The sequence below is a fragment of the Rhineura floridana genome, chromosome 9 (assembly GCF_030035675.1).
Source record: "Rhineura floridana isolate rRhiFlo1 chromosome 9, rRhiFlo1.hap2, whole genome shotgun sequence".
NCBI lineage: Eukaryota > Metazoa > Chordata > Lepidosauria > Squamata > Rhineuridae > Rhineura > Rhineura floridana.
Window position 1 is genome coordinate 7,321,122 of NC_084488.1, and position 19,082 is coordinate 7,340,203.

The following is a 19,082-nucleotide window of genomic DNA, read 5'->3' on the forward strand; positions in this document are numbered from 1 at the left end:
GAAGAAAAGTCTATCTTTGATATTTACCTTCTTGTTTCATATTGATTGTAACACACCAGAACAAAACAGCCTTTAAAAATGATAATGTGTCCTTGAATTATAGCCCTTTGATTAAATCATGTGCTCATTGGCTGAAAATAGGAACTTGTCAATTAATCAGCTGAAGTTTAGTTGATTCATCTATCAGTTAAACTGATTAAAGCTTGCAGTTTTATAATCTACTACATGCCTGAAATCATGCAAAAAAAGAAAATCTGTTCCCTGCTTATAAAGTGAAGCCCAACAATTTGTTTCTGTGTAACAAATCTCCTTCTAGGCCCATACAAAGTAATCTCATTTCTACACTGCAGCTCAGGCACAAATGTCATGTATTTCACATAACTGGTTCTATTTTTAGACTGAATTGTAGGAAACCTGCTGCATTAATAAATGGAAGAGAAGGACTGGTCTTGTGATAGTGAAATGTAGGCTTGGCCTTTAACCAATAAACTGTTGCTTGCTGTCAAAGCGCTGGAAGCAAAAATAGAATGTCTTAATAGAATGATTAATAAGCTGCCAAACCCTTGAGTTCAAAATGTTTGGTGATTTGGCTGTTCTAGCATCAACAAGTTTTCAGTTTTACCAAATCTCTCTACATTAAACAAGGCCTCACTCAGATAGAAAGCAACATTATAAGAATGATATACATCTCATAAAGCAAAATGTTGTCATTTTTAAAAAGGAAAGGAAGAAAACTATGAGTCTTTAAAAATATTGATACACCAACAACTACAGTAGTAAAATGGCTAATATGGGGTGTTCAGAGGATCGGGCTGAACTGGCCTGGGATCCACTGGTCTCGCTACTATCACTCAACAACATCATACTTGGAGCAGTCAGGTCCAGCCTGGGCTTGATCACCCTGCCCCACGTTCTGCCACAGCCGCAATAAGCAGCAGGGAGGCAGATGTAGTGATGGCCCTGTCACTTCACCCAGCGCCACCAGGGTGTGTGTGTTTGGACTGCATCCTAAGCTATGAATCTGGAAGACATGGGTTCAAATCTTGTCTCTGCCATGAGCTTTTTTTCTCCCACTTTTCCTGAATTTGGCTTGGCCCCACAATTACAAGCAAACAAAAACCTTCTCTTGAAAAGAAACCACATCCACAGAAAAACAAAGGACGTAAGTTCAGAGTTCTTTCAGGGATATCAATTATTTCTTAATCTCCTCTACTTAATTACAAGCCTCTAGATTCATACCCTGTAGCCAGATGGATGTTTACATAAATACACAGAGCAGTTTCCAGAAGTCCCACAACAAGTCCATTTTGAGGTTACATAAAATAAAACAGCAATTACTGGAAAATGGAACTTTTTCATTAAATGTATTTGAAGGAAGTAAGGAATAATTATTTTAAAGTAGGAAGAGTATTTAATGCTTGCAGCCATGAATCATCCCTACGAAAGCTACATTTCTGCTGATTGTCAATACTGCTCTCTAGTATCAGTATAACTTTTACTGAATGACACCTTAAGCCCCTGGTCACGGTCAGCAACTCATTTTATTGGACAGCCACTTTATGGTTGGTGGCAGGTCAGGGATCCACCTCAACTACCCTTAAATGGCCTGATGGTCCATCCCAAGGTCCCAGGTGTTTCTCCTACACAGGCACCACCTTACCTCTAAGTTTGCAACTAGCAACCAATAGCATTCCCTTCTGTGGGTACTAACATATGTTGATCCATACCCTATATTATGCTTACAGCAATATATAATTAACACAATTGTTCAAGCCACAATTAAATTCCTTATTAAAAATCCCACTTATTCTTATTTCAATGCAAATGTCATCAGTATATAAATGTGGTGTGTGGGTTTCCCCAAGAATAAGACTGTTTATTTTACATTTCAGCCATCTTTTAAGAAATGAATATCAGTTTGGAATGTCCCCTGGTTAGTTTGGAATTCAGCTTTGAGGTACTCCTGGACCCACAGCTGCATCAGTGAATTGTAGGTGTGTGCATCTTTGCAAATAATTGAACTAGCAAAACTGACAGCTGCACATCTTAACTATTTGCTATGTCCTCATAACAAAGTAGGAAAATATCTGTTGTTGTTTGTCTTTCACCTGTTCTCTAATAAGACACTCCAAACTATAAGCAAAAATACCGACTTATAGCCTAGAAGTTAATATTTTAACATATTAGAAAGATGATGTTTTAAAAAATAAAAATACAGGCCTTTGCTTAAAGCAGAAGAAAATTCAGCTACAGACATCCTAAATGAAATGGACATTTGTTTTTCCACTTAGAATTTCAGTCAGAGACTCAAGCTGCTGTTGAATACTTTATTGGTCCATGGATGCTTGGAACATCAGTAGATGAACTCTGCAACCTACCTTCATTACTAAATCAAGTGGGGATTGGAAAGGGAAAGAATAAGCTAGAAATGGGAGAATTCCAAGCAAATATGTTTTATTTCACTCCCTACCTCCCATTTTCACTGAATAGTATCAGATATACAGATATAAACTACAGCTTGCCCACTGATCCAATACCGGAGAAACTCCATGCCTATCAATGTGTGTCCACTGCATGTGAATCTACTGTGGGGGCGGGAGGAGGTGGGCAAGCTAATTGAAGCTGAAGACAAAACTGTAGTAATGATGAGCAGAAGGTATGTAGTGTTAGGAAGAGCAACACTCCATGTTTGACTGCATCTGTCCTCCCTGATCAGTTTGGAGTATAGCTTTAGGTACTCCTGGACCCATTGCTGCATCAGATGCCAGGAGCAAGTGATACCATGGCTCCTTCTCACCAATTCAGAGCTGCTGATATATTATATAGCCACAATAGTGGCTATATACTATAGCAAACATAGATTATTCACATTCCACAATGTTAAATTGAAAATACCCCCCATGCCATTCTGACACTTCCCATAAGCTCATTTCAAAACAAAACCTTACAAAACTTACAGTCCTGAACTCAGAAACGCTTGCTGAACAACCCTCTAAATTTTCATGGCGATACACACAACAGTCAGAGAGAATCGAAAGTTCAAAGTGTAAAAAGAGAGAAAAAAACCCAGATTCCTGTTGGACAAATTATGTTCTCATCATTTGTTGAGACTTTGCCCCATATTCTGACCTTCTGCAGTTTAAAAGTTAAAAAAATGCCTGGCCGATTTTCAATAAATTTAAGGAATTTAACATTAGAGTCAATGATAAGCATGGGAATGCTCAGTAAGAACCAACTATCAGTGTTCTAAAAGCCAGATTCACAGCGGCTTGGCTTGGCTAATCAGGGGGCTATACCCACACCAGACTTTGATTTCACTTGAGACAGTCATGGCTTCCCCCAAAGAATCCTGGGAAGTGTAGTTTGTGAAGGGTGCTGAGAGGAGACTCCTATTCCTGACAGAGCGCCAGTGGCCAGAGTGGTTTAACAGTCAGATGCTCTGACTGAAGCTCTGTGAGGGGAACAGGGCATCTCCTAGCAACTCTCAGCACCCTTCACTAACTACACTTCCCAGGATTCTTTGGGAGAAGCCATGCCTGCCTAAAGTGAAATAAAGACTGGATGTGGCCAGGGACAGCTTTGGTTTAAATTTGGGGGGGAGGCTATATGTGCCTGCTGTAGAATAAAAAGGTGGGGGAAATGCCGAAAAGCAATGATACTGTCCACAATGTTTTCCTTTTGGAAAGGGGCTTCCCCTCTGCCCAGTGCCCACCCACCCAATCTCCTCCCCTCCCCTTCCTGCCCTGCTTCTCACCTCCCTGGCCCTCCCCTCAGGCCAGTTTCACCTATCCTAAGCATGATTGCACAGGAGAGGCTTTGAAATTAATAAAAATAAATTTGACAGATTTCTAGGATGAATAATGAGAGAAATATAATTTTCTAGGTTAGAGTCTCTGTAGAAACAGTAGTAACACTGGAAAGAAACAAAGTAAGAAGAACACCAACAAACATACAAAAATGTAATTCTCCATCTTTGGAGATGGCAGGTGTTGCCAACACTTACCATATGCTCAGAGGCACATGTTGCCAAATTCTTCCAAGCTACACAGGATGTGGATTGGACTGTGAAAGACCAATCCAAATTGTGTTTGCATTTTGACAGATTTGTAGGGAAGTTCAGGTCTCCTGCTCCCCTGGTGCATTCGCTATAGCTGCCCAATTTCCCTGCTTTTTAAAGTTTGATAGTAATATCTGTTGGCTATAGGTACTTTCTTAAACCACAAGTTTTTTTGCTCGTTTGAGAATAACTCTGAAGATACCATTGCACTGCTCCTTAGTGGAACTTCAGAAAATGCAACTAGCGTACAATGCAATAAACCACCTCTTGATTAGGTAAGGGGTATTTTCATTTTATATATTTTTATCTTATTCTAAAAATGTACACCACACAAAAGTGGCTCAAAGGGCATTTTGGAGCCCTCATCTCAATCTCAGATCAAGCAAAGAAAGCCACCACCCCACAAAATAAAAGCAGTAACAGAGGTCTCCAGTAAAATTTATAAAATAATGAATAAATCCTAACTGTCAAAAGTCTTGAGTGTTCTCCTAAAGGCAAGTTTAAAGCAGGCCTGTTGCATCTATCTGGGAGGTTCTATGAAGACTGGAGTCAGTGTTAGAAGTCAGCATTGCTGGAGACCTGCCACAGCTTATGTCTTTGCCGACCGCTATAGAGCCCCTTCCCAATAGCCCTTCCCCTTCTTGCCACTGCTGATTGTTTATCTGTGATTTTATTTACTTATTTATTATTTGATTTATATCCAGCCCTTCCTCCCAGCAGGAGCCCAGGGTGGCAAACAAAAGCACTAAAAACCCTTTAAAACATCATAAAAACAGACTTTAAAATACATTAAAACAAAATATCTTTAAAAACATTTTTAAAAAGCTTTCAAGACATCTTTTAAAAAAAGGTTAAAAACATCTTTAAAAACAATTCCAACACAGATGCAGACTGGGACAAGGTTTCTGCTTAAAAGGCTTGTTGAAAGAGGAATATCTTCAGCAGGCGCCAAAAAGATAACAGAGATGGTGCCTGTCTAATATTTAAGGATAGGGAATTCCACAGGGTAGGTGTTGCGACACCAAAGGTCCATTTTCTATGTTGTACAGAATGGAACTCCTGATAAGATGGTATCTGCAGGAGGCCCTCACCTGCAGAGCGCAGTGATCGACTGGGTATGTAAGGGGTAAGAGAGTCTTTCAGGTATCCTGGTCCCAAGCTATACAGAGCTTTGTACACCAAAACTAGCAACTTGAACTTGGCCCAGTAGCAAATGGGCAGCCAGTGCAATTCTTTCAGCAGCGGGGTGACATGTTGGCAATACCCTGTCTCAGTGAGCAGTTTCGCTGCCGCATTTTGCACCAGCTGCAGCTTCTGGAACAACCTCAAGGACAGCCCCACATAGAGCACATTACAGTAATCCAGCCTGGAGGTTACCAGTGCGTGGACAACAGTGGTCAGGCTATACTGGTCCAGAAACGGCTGCAGCTGTCTTAACAGCTGAAGCTGGTAAAAGGCACTCCTAGCCACTGAAGTCACCTGGGCCTCTAGCGACAAAGATGGATCCAGGAGCACTCCCAGACTATGGACCTGCTCTTTCAGAGGAAGTGCGACCCCATCCCAAGCAGGCAACTTACCAATTATCTTAACTCAGGAACCACCAACCCACAACATCTCCGTCTTGCTAGGATTCAGACTTAGTTTATTGGCCCTTATGCCCACCAGAGTCCAGGCAGCGGTCCAGGGCTTGCACGGCCTTTCCTGATTCAGATATTATGAAGAAATAGAGCTGGGTATCATCAGCGTATTGCTGACACCTCGCCCCAAATCTCCTGATGACCACTCCAAAGGGCTTCATATAGATGTTAAACAGCATGGGGGACAAGACGGTACTCTGCAACACCCCACAGCACAACTGCCAGGGGGGCAAAAGATAATCACTCAATGCTATTCTCTGAAAATGACCCTGTTGATAGGATCAGAACCACTGTAAAACAGTGCCTCCAATACCCATCTCACCAAATCAGACCAGAAGGATACCATGGTCAACAGTATCAAAATAATAATAATAATAATAATAAATAATAAATTTAATTTTTGTGTCGCCTATCTGGCCGAAACCACTCTAGGCGACGTACAACATTAAAGTTCAAATACAATATAAATACATAATAAAATACAGTGCAGTCAACAATAATCATTTTAAAAGCAGCAGTACAGAACAGTTTAGGGCCATCAATAGACAGTTTTAAAACAATATAAAGAAATTAGCCCTCCCCGGGGACCCCAAAGGCCTGTCCAAAGAGCCAGGTTTTCAAGGCTCGGCGAAATGTATCTAGGGAAGGGGCATGGCGAAGATCGAACGGGAGGGAGTTCCAGAGAGTGGGGGCCGCCACTGAGAATGCCCTCTCTCTAGTCCCCACCAACCTAGCTGTTTTCGTTGGTGGGACGGAGAGAAGGCCCTGTGTGGCTGATCTGGTTGGGCGGCTTAGTTGGTGGTACTGGAGGTGTTCCTTCAGGTAAACTGGGCCGAGACCGTATAGGGATTTAAAGGTTAAGACCAACACCTTGAATTGGGCCCGGAAAACAACTGGAAGCCAATGTAGATGAGTTAACACCGGCGTGATGTGATCACGGTGGCAGCTGTTTGTAAGCAGGCGTGCCGCCACATTCTGCACCAGTTGTAGTTTCCGGACCATTTTCAAGGGTAACCCCACGTAGAGCGCATTGCAGTAGTCTAATTGAGAGGTGACCAGGGCATGTACCACCAGTGGGAGCTGATGAATAGGGAGATAGGGTTGCAACCTCTGTATGAGGTGTAGTTGATACCAAGCTGCCCGGCTCACTGCCGAAATCTGAGCCTCCATGGACAGCTTGGAATCAAGAACAACCCCGAGACTGCGGACCTGGTCTTTCAGGGGTAATCTTACCCCATTAAGATTCAGGTCAGCAACACCCAACTTTCCCCTGTCACCCACAAGTAGCACCTCGGTCTTATCAGGATTGAGCCTCAGCCTGTTTCTTCCCATCCACCCGCTCACGGATTCCAGGCACTTGGACAAGGTCTCTGCAGCCAACTCCGGTGAAGATTTAAAGGAGAGATAGAGCTGCGTGTCATCAGCATATTGGTGACATCGCAGCCCAAAACTCCTGATGATAGCTCCCAGCGGTTTCACATAGATGTTAAATAGCATGGGAGAGAGGATAGAACCCTGTGGCACTCCACAAGTGAGGGGCCAAGGGTCTGAAACCTCATCTCCCAATGCTACCTGTTGATGCCTGTCAGAGAGAAAGGAACGGAACCACTGTAAAACAGTGCCTCCTATTCCCAATCCCTCCAGGCGATCTAACAGGATACCATGGTCGACGGTATCAAAAGCCGCTGAGAGATCCTGGAGGACAAGAAAGGTGAATTCTCCCCTGTCTAGTGCCCTCCTCATATCATCTACCAGAGCGACCAAGGCTGTTTCAGTACCATGTCCAGTCCTGAAACCCGACTGGTATGGATCTAAATAATCCGTTTCATCCAAGTGTGCTGACAACTGGTTAGCCACCACTCGCTCAATGACCTTGCACCCCCCCCAAAAAGCCTCTGCAGATCAAGTAGGAGTAACAGGGTCGCACTCCCCCTGCCCTTCTCCCAATAAAGGTTAACCATCAGAGTGACCAAGGCCGAATCAGTCCCATAACCAGGCCTGAACTCAGACTGGAATGGGTCAAGATAATCTGTTTCATCCAAGAGTACTTGCAATTTCTGCACCACAACCCTCTCAATCACCTTCCCTAAGAAGGGGGTATTTGCAACCGGTCGGTAATTGTCACAGACCAATGGGTCCAGGGTGGGCTTTTTCAGGAGCAATCGAATCACTGCCTCTTTTGGGGGTGGCTGGAACCATTCCCTCTCACAATGATGAATTTCTTTAAGCAATAGTAAGCACAGAGGATCCTGAGCTGGATCAGAACCATGGCATGGGGTGGGGTGGGGGAGGAGGCTTTAACCCTTTGTCCCTGCCATGGTCCCATTCAGAATTGGAGGGCCTTATATCTGCTATTTGCAATCGGAGGAAAGCTCTCCTTGCAGCACATATGGAGACTGCTGAAAATAGTAACCCACAGGCCTCATTTCCTCCACCCCCCCATGTAACTCAAGAGACACTCAATGAATGATATATATAATTGCATTATGAGTTCCCTTTCCTGAAAGCAGCAGCCAATGAAGTGCACTTTGAATGGAAAAATGTATGGTGTGATTACATCATGTCACATGCTGACTATTCCCAGACATTACAGAAACAGAAAGGAGACAGAGGGATGCTGTTTTCAGCAGTAGTGCCATGTCTTTCATACTTCATTTCAGGCATATAGTGCACCCAACATAACAGCAGCATTTTAATTAAATGGGCACAGTTCTTTGTCCTATTGTACCCATAACTGCTTTCCCGCTGTTTACCTTGGCCACCTTGCTAACAGATACTGCAGCTGGACATGGCACTGGTGTGGGGGTGGAAAACAGAGTACAAGCCATGGGGAAGAAGGACACTTGGTCCATCTAAGAAGTAGTATGCGAAGGAAACCAAACAAATTGATTGCAACTTAGGGAAAGATATGAGCTTCCCTAGGATGGGCATGGGAAAGGACAACAAGAAAGGAAACAAAAGAACACAGTGGCCCATTTAAGGGATTGAGAGAAGGGTGTGCAGAGACATTTGATTCCTCCCCCTGTTTCCCTTGACTCTTCCTGACAGCTGTGGCTGCTTAGGTAAGGGTGCTCTCCTAGTCAGCTCCCGTGAACAAGCCACTTGCACTCCTTCCTGTGCCCTGAAGATCTAACATCAGAAGAGGGCAACCAGAATGATCAAGGGGATGGAGCGACTCCCTTACGAGGAAAGGTTGCAGCATTTGGGGCTTTTTAGTTTAGAGAAAAGGCGGGTCAGAGGGGACATGATAGAAGTGTATAAAATTATGCATGGCATTGAGAAAGTGGATAGAGAAAAGTTCTTCTCCCTCTCTCATAATACTAGAACTCGTGGACATTCAAAGAAGCTGAATGTTGAAAGATTCAGGACAGACAAAAGGAAGTACTTCTTTACTCAGCGCATAGTTAAACTATGGAATTTGCTCCCACAAGATGCAGTAATGGCCACCAGCTTGGACGGCTTTAAAAGAAGATTAGACAAATTCATGGAGGACAGGGCTATCAATGGCTACTAGCCGTGATGGCTGTGCTGTGCCACCCTAGTCAGAGGCAGCATGCTTCTGAAAACCAGTTGCCGGAAGCCTCAGGAGGGGAGAGTGTTCTTGCACTTGGGTCCTGCTTGCGGGCTTCCCCCAGGCACCTGGTTGGCCACTGTGAGAACAGGATGCTGGACTAGATGGGCCACTGGCCTGATCCAGCAGGCTCTTCTTATGTTCTTATGTTCTTAACGTGCAGTGGTGCACCATTACACTCTCTTTACACTTCATCCAGTTTCAATAGATGAATTTGATCTGGCAGAAATCACACCCATATGTATCAATTCACCACCATTGCCTACTAGGAGGGCACCGATTGCTACTTCCGTCTTTTATGTGTCAATAGAAATAAATAAATTGTTAGGTAGAGGATCAAGTTTGGTTCTTGCAGCATAGAAAAACAAGACAATTTCCATTAAGTTAGCAGACTGTTTTTCTTGTTCAGAGATGTTGTTTTGATGAATGCTATGTCCTGACCCTGGGCAGAGTGCTAGAAAAAGGGATGGAAAATCCCTTAAGTACTTCAAGATTGGTTGTTGAACCAGAAGAACATACAAAGCCTACATCTGTAGGTGTAGTTTAATTTATCTTCTCTGATATAACCTTAAAACAATAGGCTGTGAAAAACATCTTATTACTGAAATGCAGTCTAAGGGGCAGAGGGAGGGAGAGAAGGAAAAATCAGCATTAACTGATAATAAAGAATGGTAGATGAGAGTCATTGTAAATTAGTACAAAGTGACGGACACTAGGACAAAACATATTTCACATAAACACTGTGAGGGGAGTCTGGACTGGGGGCAAGTAAACAGGAAAGAAATATTTTTTTAGGAATTAAAGGGAAATGGATTAAAATAAAATTGAAAATATGATGCCATATTCATCTGAAGTGCAGCCACATTTGGAAATACTTGTTTAGCGTTGTTTCTTGACTGAAAAGCATATCATATGCTGGACAAGGTGCAAATAATGACACTAAACTGATCAAGGGACTGGAGTACCTCCCGTAAGAAGAAGAAAACATTTTTGGGAACATTAGGAAAAAAGTGACTTAGCATGACTTAAGAGAGGACATTATTTATTTAATTTAGATTCTGCTTTTCTCAAAGCAGTATAAATCAATTAAACAGTGGTCTGATTCACACATCAAGACAGGGCAAACTATGGCTTACCAGGACCCTGCTAACATGCTAGTGCCCAGAGAGGTACTCATAGCTGCTTCTCTCTGGCTGTTTTTACTCCTGTGCTATCCTGAGTTGAGCGAAGGTTTGGCTTAGTATGTTGTCCGAACTCAGGCTCGCGGTTAAGCTCTTTCCTGAGAGCTGTAGCCCCTTACCCAAATCAGCCCAATGAGGACTCAGTGTAGCAAGTATCTACTGGGGGAAAACATGGAGAAGAGGAATAGAATGGAGTATTATGGAAAAGGCTATGGCTTCACTGGCTAGAATCCTAACTAAACAAGAGCACTCTACACTGCAACATTTTGATGCAGGTCACACTTGTGTATCCCAAATAAACAAATGCATAAGTAAATAAACAAAAATGATGCATAAGGTGATTGAAATGGTAATCGGAATCTAGCTTGACAATTGTGGCTTCTTGGCTCTGAAAATGTCTGAATTGTGTAGAATGCAATAGGGTGGTGTGGGTCATGTTGGAAAGCAGAAATGACCCAAAGCTGTAAGTCTGCTTAAGTTGCCAGTTCTCCAGAGTCTCAGTCTCTCAGATTTAGGGCAGAAACCAAATGAAGAAAAGGGGTGCTTAGCACACTGGGTGGTGGCACTTGATGGAAGCAGGGAATGGCAGCTGGTGGATCAGCAGCATAGACTGCCTATGACTGGTGGCCAAGAAATGGAGCTCAATCAATATGGGAGCAAAGCTAACAGCAAAAACTCCCACCAAGCCAAGCAGAATGAAGCCCCTAGTTCTGTATACAGTAGGGCCCTGCTCATACAGTGGGTTACGTTCCGGACCCCTGCTGTAAAGTGAAAACCGCTTTAAAGCGGATCCCATTGACTTACATTGACCAAAATGGTGCCTGGCAGCAAAAAAAGCCTTAAAAGCGGAACAAGCGCTGTAAAGCGGGGCCTTTCTACAATTCACAACCGCTGTATTAGCGGAACGCTGTAAAGCGAAGCACTGTAAAGCGGGGCCCTACTGTACTTACCCTGAGATTTTTTCCATCTCCTAGAGACCCTGAGAAGGCTAAAACCTAAAACCTCAGGTGAAAACCTCAGATCTGACAGCAAAATGTTAGTGCTTTACTAAAGAATTTTCTAAAACAATTACTGATCAGGACCAACCATACCCTATTGGTTATTTGTCTCTCAGGTTATGTGAAATAGTCTGATCCGCAGCAGAAAAAAGTCCATAATCTTTAATTACAGCAGACCTCTATGCCTTAAATCTCTTTTCTTGGCCTAGATGAGTAACACGATTTTTCTTCTTCTTTTGCCATAAAAATTATGTTATTTTCTTCCTCTTGGATCTGAAAGCTGATATTCATTACTTTGGGCTCACCATGGAACCAGGATCTATGACTAAGTCAGAATAATTTTTACCTTGCTACAAAAAATAAAATACAATACACAATAAAAATAACTTTTTTTGCACACATGTAGTATGACATTTCCACAGTGAGAAAATAGCTCAAGGGAATGGTGAAATTAATTTCAAGAAATTGGATTTTTGTGGGTACAAAAGATTTTGGAGTGAACAATGTGATATTGGGATAAGAGGAGAATATTCTCATTGACTTTAACAGAAGCTGGGCTGAACTCTATTAAGAAAATTAAACTTCAGATGTTGCAATACTGAAGTAGCCATAGCCTTAGCAAAAGAGGGAAATTGAAGGATTTTGGGGGGCCACTTTTAAATATCCTTTCAATACTTCATGCCAAATGCTAGTTAGACAACACTCCATGTTGCTGATATACTCATATATGAAAGCCTAGTCTATGTGTGCTGCAGAATGAGGATGAAATGAGCATGGGATGGAGAAAGTGGACAGAGAATTTTTCTCTCTCCCTTTCTCATTACACTACAACTTGTGGACATCTAATAATGACTGTCCTCAGGACAGACAAAAGAAAGCACTTCTTCATATAGCGCATAGTTAAACTATGGAATTAACTCTCACAGGAGATAGCTTGGATGGCTTTAAAAAGAGGGTTAGACAAATTAATGGAGGAAACGGCTATACTTAGTTACAACGACTGTGTTCTAACTCCATGGTTGGAGGCAGTATGTTTCTGAATATAGTTGCTGGAAACTGCTGGAGTGAAAAGTGACCTTGTGCTCAGGTCCTACTTGTGAGCTTTCCATAGACATCTGGTTGGCCACTATGAGAAGAGAATGCTGCACTACATGGGCACCGGCCTGATCTGGCTGACTCTTCTTATGCTCTTATATTTTGAAGTGTTAGAACAGAGTGTATAACTTTAGACTGTGCAGGAGTGATAATGTATCTGTAAGTAGAAAACTAGCACATCAGAGAGCAGGCAGAGCTAGAAGCATTCTAATGTATGTGATTGGATTTTTTTAATTGGCAAGGAGGTTTTGTTTTTTTCTTAAAGTGGGTGAGAATTCAAAAATAGCACCCTCACATGCTGCTTGAAGAGGTACAGTCCACTCTGCTACCTTTGGGTTGTACTATGGGATTTTGTTACATGTGTAGCCTAGCCTCGATCTTTTATTTTATTTATAACATTTATATATTGCTTAATCATTAGCCATACATAAAACAATAAAGTCATCATAAAACCAAGCACTACCTTAAAATGCCTGCTGGAACAAGAAAGTTTTAGATGTACCTCTGAAGTTCAACAAGGAGGGTGCTTGTCTAATTTCAGTTGGGATGGTGTTCCACAGGCTTGGGCCCACTACACTGAAAGCATGGCTTCTATATGATCTGTGCATCTGAGCCATGAGAGACCACCAACAGAGACTCCCTCAAAGTGATTGGGCCGGGATATAAGGGATCAGGCAGTCCTCAAGATGTCCTGGACCCAAGCTGTTTAAAGCCTTGTAAAGTAATACAAGAACCTTGAACTTGGCCCGGTAACATATGGGCAGCCACTCCAAGCACCGAAGTTATGTGCTGGCGGTAGTCTGTCCTGATCAACAATCTAGCTGCAGCATTTGGCACCATCTGGAGCTTCCAGACCAGGTGCAAGCGCAGTCCAACAGAGGGCTCATTGCAATAATCAAGGCTATCTCTGTCCAAGAATGGCCGTAGTTGGCACACCAGCTGTAGCTGGTAAAAGGCACTCCTAGCCACCAAGACTACCTGAGCCTCAAGTGACAAAGATGGAACCAGCAGTACCCAAAACTACACACCTATTATTTCAGAGGGAGAGTAACCCCATCCAGAACAGGCAAATGGTCAATCTCCAGGACACTGGAGCTACCCACCCACAATGTCTTCCCAGGGTTCAATCTCAGTCCAGACAACATTCTAGACCATGCTCAGTCTCTCCTGACTCAGATGTTATGGAGATATAGGGCTGCATATCATCAGCATTTGGATGACACTTTGCCCCCAAACTCCTAATGATCGCTCCCAAAGACTTCATATAAATGTTAAATAGCATTGATGACAGGTGACAAAGTTGTGTCTGTGGTCTATCATAGTACAAAGACCATGGGACCAAGACACAACCCCCCAATTCTATTCTCTGAACATGGACCTGGAGGTAGAATGGAACAGTGTCCCCAATACCCATTCCACAGAACTGGTCCAGCAGTATATAGTAGTCAATAGTATCAAAAGAAAGATCAAGAAGAAGGACGAGAAATATATTCCCCCTGTACCACTCTTGATACAGGTCATCCATTAGGGTGACCAAGGCTGATTCAGTACCAAAACCACGCCTGAACTCAGAATGAAATGGATCCAGATAGTCTCTATCCTCCAGGAACTCCTGCAATTGTTCTGCCACCACTCTTTCCATTGCCTTGCCCCAAAAGGGGGTATTTGTGAATGGGCAGTAGTTATTGTAAATCACAGTGCCCAGGGAGGGCTTTTTTCAGGATGTATTACTACTTGTTTAAGGGTAGCAGGTACCACTCACGCAGAGATGCATTAACCACACCCTGAACCCACCCAGTGAGTCCCTTCTTGAACCAGGTTGCACCAGCCATAGATGCAAGCTGGTTGCATCATAGCATCAATAATAATAATAATAATAATAATAATAATAATAATAATAATAATAATAATAATAATAATAATAATAATAATAATAATAATAATAATTGCAAGAATCCTGTCCACATCATCAGGTCGTGAATATGCTACACTAGTTACCATACTAGAAAAACCAGTTCTTTGATATAATATATTTAAGTCTTGACTGTTTCTATTTTAAGTTGTGGATGCAAAATTTAACTATTGAGCACTTTTTATCAGTCTTAATTAGATGAAATTTAAGCATGGAGTCTGACGCAGACAGTCCACTCTACCATCTCCTCAGCTTCTGCCTATCTCCTCATCTGACCATACTGGAGACTGCGCCTCTGCCTCCACCAGTCTGAATTGCTGGGGCAGGTACATTTTGCACAGATGCAGGAAGTGGAAGCGCTGCCTTGAATATCAAGCTCCAAAATCAATTTTATTTGCATAAGCAACCAGCAATGTTTGTTTGAGAATTTCTCCAGTTTAATGTGAAAGCAAGCCTTTACAAATGGTACTAGGGAGTCAAAACTGATCAAGATACCCTCCACTGTTCTGTCCATTCCAAGGGACTTCTTTTCCGGCATTTCTGAAGTAGCTAACACAGGGCCAAACCACACATGATATTAAAAGCATTTTAACTAATATGCTTACAATTGGCCATCTCTCTTTAGTAAAGCAGCTGTGCCCCTCATTTGTATCAGGGATGCAGCACAAGGAGAAAGGTTTAATCCCCCTCCTGCTGCGCTATAGCTCCAGTCCAGATAGCTGCCTCTCCTCCCACCCTCTGAAGGTTTTTAGAAAGAAAGAAAGGGAAGGGAAGATTGTCAGTTCTAATTATAATCTAAGCATGTTAGTTAAAAACACTTCTATTGTAATGTGCAGTTTGACCGATAGAGGCAGAACCGAGGGGGATCAGATACTCTCAGGCTCTGCCCCACCATTTAAGAGCCATTTGCTGGTTGGATCTCATTTCATTGATAGAAAGTTTGATAGAAATAGCTGTGGGCTATAGGTACATTCTTAAACTGCAAGGTTTTTTTGCCTATTAGTGAATTTCCCTGCTTTTTAATCCGGGAGGTAAGAAATGGGATCCTGTCCTGTGCAAGTTTGCTGAGAATGGATTGATCATTTGCATGTTTATTGAGTTCAATGGGATTTGCTCCCCTGCAATCATGCTTAGGATAGGTGAAACGGACCACAGAGGATGCGGAGGGAAGGAGGAGGGAGGGAAGGAAACACAGAGGGGAGGAGGGGGATGGGAGCTGGAAGGAGGGGAAGGGGTTGAGGACAGGTTTGATCATTTGCATGTTTATTGAATTCAGTGCGATTTACTCCCGTGCAACCATGCTTAGGATAGGTAAAACTGACCAGGTGGGGAGGGAGGGAGGGCTGGAGTGGGCAGGGGAGGAGGAAGAAGGAGGAGGGGAGGGGAGGAGGAAGGGAGAGGAGAGGGGAAGGAGAGGAAAAGCAGAGAAAATAATCATTTGCATGCTTATTGAGTTCAATGGGATTTACTCCTATGCAATCATGGTTAGGATAGGAAAAACTGACCATGGGGAAAAAGGGGGGGAAGGAGTATATTAGAGGGGGCAAAGGAAGAGTGGGTGGAGGGCAGGTTTGATCATTTGCATGCTTATAGAGTTCAATGGTATTTACTTCCATGCAATCATGCTTAAGATAGGTAAAACTGACCATGGGGAGGAGGAAGGGGAAGGGGAGGAGGGGATTGGAAGAGGATGGGAATGGGGAGGGAGGGGCAAAGGGGCAAGAGGGAGAGGATAGGAGGGAGGAGAAGGGAGGTTGGGTTTGATGATTTGCATACTTCTTGAGTTCAGTGGGATTTATTTCTATGCAATCATATTTGAAAATGGAAATGGACTGCCTTCAAGTCGACCAGACTTATGGTGACCCTTTGAATAGGGTTTTCATGGTAAATGGTATTCAGAGGTGGTTTTACCATTGCCTTCCTCTGACGCTGAGAGGCAGTGACTGGCCCAAGGTCACCCAGTCAGCTTCATGGCTGTGTGGAGATTCGAACCCTGGTCTCCCAGTTCATAGTTCAACACTGACCCAGGGGAGGGGCAGGGAGGGGGAGGGGAGGATATTGGGTGGGTGGGCACTGGGCAGAGGGGAAGCCCCTTTCCTTTCCAAAAGGAAAACTTTGGGAAAACCTTGTGAATACCGTGGAAGACAAACAAAGGACCTTGATAGGCTGGAGCATTGGGCTGAAAACAACAGAATGAAATTCAACCAGGATAAATGCAAAGTTCTACATTTGGGAAAAAGAAATCAAATGCACAGTTATAAGATGGGGGATACTTGCAAGAAGGATCTTGGAATTGTCATTGATCACAAGCGGAATATGAGCCAATAGTGTGATGTGGCTGCAAAAAACGCAAATGCAATTTTAGGCTGCATTAACAGAAGTATAGTTTCCAAATCGCATAAAGTATTAGTTCCCCTCTATTCAGCACTGGTTAGGCCTCATCTTAAATACTGCATCCAGTTCTGGTCTCCACACTTCAAGAAGGATGCAGACAAACTGGAACATTCATTACATTCATTACATGCCACAGGGGGTTTGGAGCAAGTTTAAAGCAGACTTTTTGGAATCTATTTGTGGCACTATCCTGAAGAGCAGGTGTTTAACAAGCAACAGTAAGAGTCACATGATGACACACTGAACATTTAACAGACATAAATTTTATAATATTTATTGATAAATCACCTAGTATTTAAAGGAAAGGACTGAATTTAGAAGTTAAAGGCTGTAATTCTACGTTCACTTTTACTTCAGGAGTAAGCTGCAATAAACTCAGTGGAACTTACTTCTGGTGATGTGTGTGTGTATGTGTGTTCCCACCCCCACTGTCTCCCACAGCCTGCCCTTTCCATTGGCTCAATCGCCCTGCCCCCACCCACGCTCTCTCCCGCTGCCTGCCTTCCCCACTTGCTGAATCTAGCTTGAGGGAAGGAAAGAGTCAAAAAATGGGGGGGGGGAGCTTTGAAGGACCTTGGCAATTTTTTAAAAGTCTATTCAGAAGCTCTGCTCCACTTACCTGGGAGTAAGCCCCACTGAACTCAATGGGATTTACTTCTGAGTAGACAATTTCCCTCCTTCCTTCCCTGAAGCTCATTGCGAGCACCAAAAACACCGCTCCACTTACCTGGGAGTAAGCCCCACTGAACTCAGTGAGATTTACTTCTGAGTAGACATTTTACCGCCTTCCTTCCCTTCAAGCTCATTGCTAGCACACAGAACCTCCACTTACCTGGGAGTAAGCCCCACTGAACTCAATGGGATTTACTTCTGAGCAGACAATTTTCCTCCTTCCTTCCCTGAAGCTCATTGCTAGCACACACATGCTCCACTCCACTTATCTGGGAGTAAGCCCCACTGAACTCAGTGAGATTTACTTCTGAGTAGACATTTTACCGCCTTCCTTCCCTCAAGCTCACTGCTAGCACACACATGCTCTGCTCCACTTACCTGGGAGTAAGCCCCACTGAACTCAGTGAGATTTACTTCTGAGTAGACATTTTACTGCCTCAAGCTCACTGCTAGCACACAAAAGCACCGCTCCACTTACCTGGGAGTAAGCCCCACTGAACTCAGTGAGATTTACTTCTGAGTAGACATTTTACCGCCTTCCTTCCCTCAAGCTCACTGCTAGCACACAAAAGCACCGCTCCACTTACCTGGGAGTAAGCCCCACTGCACTCAATGGGACTTACTTCCGAGTAGAGTTTTTAAAAAATGCAGAGTCCTTCAAAGCTCCCCCCCCATTTTTTGACTCTTTCCCACTCACCTCCATTCTGCTGCTGCTTTCTCCCTCCATCGGCCATTTTCTCTCTCTTGCTTCCTCACACAGAGCAAGCTCAGCAAAAGGCCGGTGTGAGTCACATGTCTGTTGCCCACCAATCACAGGAGCAGACTTCCCCTGCTTCCTCCAAGTTAACTGGAAGGGGAGGGGGGGAGAGAGAGTGAAACGAAACAACTGCCTTCTACTACGCATGCGGTACATTATAACCCACTCCAATGCATTTTAAATAAATTAATAAAAAATAAACCATGCCATTTTTTAAATTTAAACCTACTTCAGATGAAGTAATGTGTATGGAGCAAGCTCAGGGATTTGATTAGAGATACCTTACAGTTATCTCTGATTTTTAATGAATTTCAACAGATTATGTCAATTTCTCAAAAAAAAAAGTCCAAACGGCTTCTAGTTTTTTTTCCTCCCGTTTTTCACTTTAACCTGTGGATTCTCCGTGGGGGAGTTGTGTATCACCAAGAAAACTTCCAGAGTTGTAGAGGAAGCGATTCTGAATCCAACAGTATAAGCCTTGTGTTTGTTTTGAATTGGGACTATAACAAAGCACCAGAAAGGGGTGTGGGGGGTATTTTCATTTAACATGGTAGAACGCGAAAAATCCCTGCTGATTATAGTATACAGCCACTCTCATGGCTGTATAATACTGGTGTATGTTTGTTTAGTCACTTTACTCCATGTCAGCATTATTTTATTCACTCCCTATGTGTGCTGCCTTTACAGAACATACTGGCTTTGGCATGTTTTACTTGGAAGTAACTCCCGGGAAATAAATAAGGCTTCCTTCCTACTGAGAAGAAAATTGTGATATTGCTATCAATCTCTCTCCGCCTCCCAATTTTCC

At 43.1% G+C, this 19,082-nt stretch overlaps 1 protein-coding gene across 11 annotated transcripts in view; it reads right to left on the minus strand.

The window, feature by feature from the left end:
- LDB2 (LIM domain binding 2) overlaps nt 1–19,082 on the minus strand; it is a 307,652-nt gene that overhangs the window by 32,244 nt on the left and 256,326 nt on the right. For 7 of the 11 annotated variants that reach the window (XM_061584216.1, XM_061584217.1, XM_061584215.1 and 4 more), the window contains one exon: nt 18,215–18,364. The exons of the other annotated variants lie outside the window; for them this stretch is intronic. In XM_061584216.1, the coding sequence (XP_061440200.1) occupies nt 18,215–18,364 (150 nt within the window). The remainder of the gene's footprint in view (nt 1–18,214; nt 18,365–19,082) is intronic. 11 annotated transcript variants of the gene reach the window in all.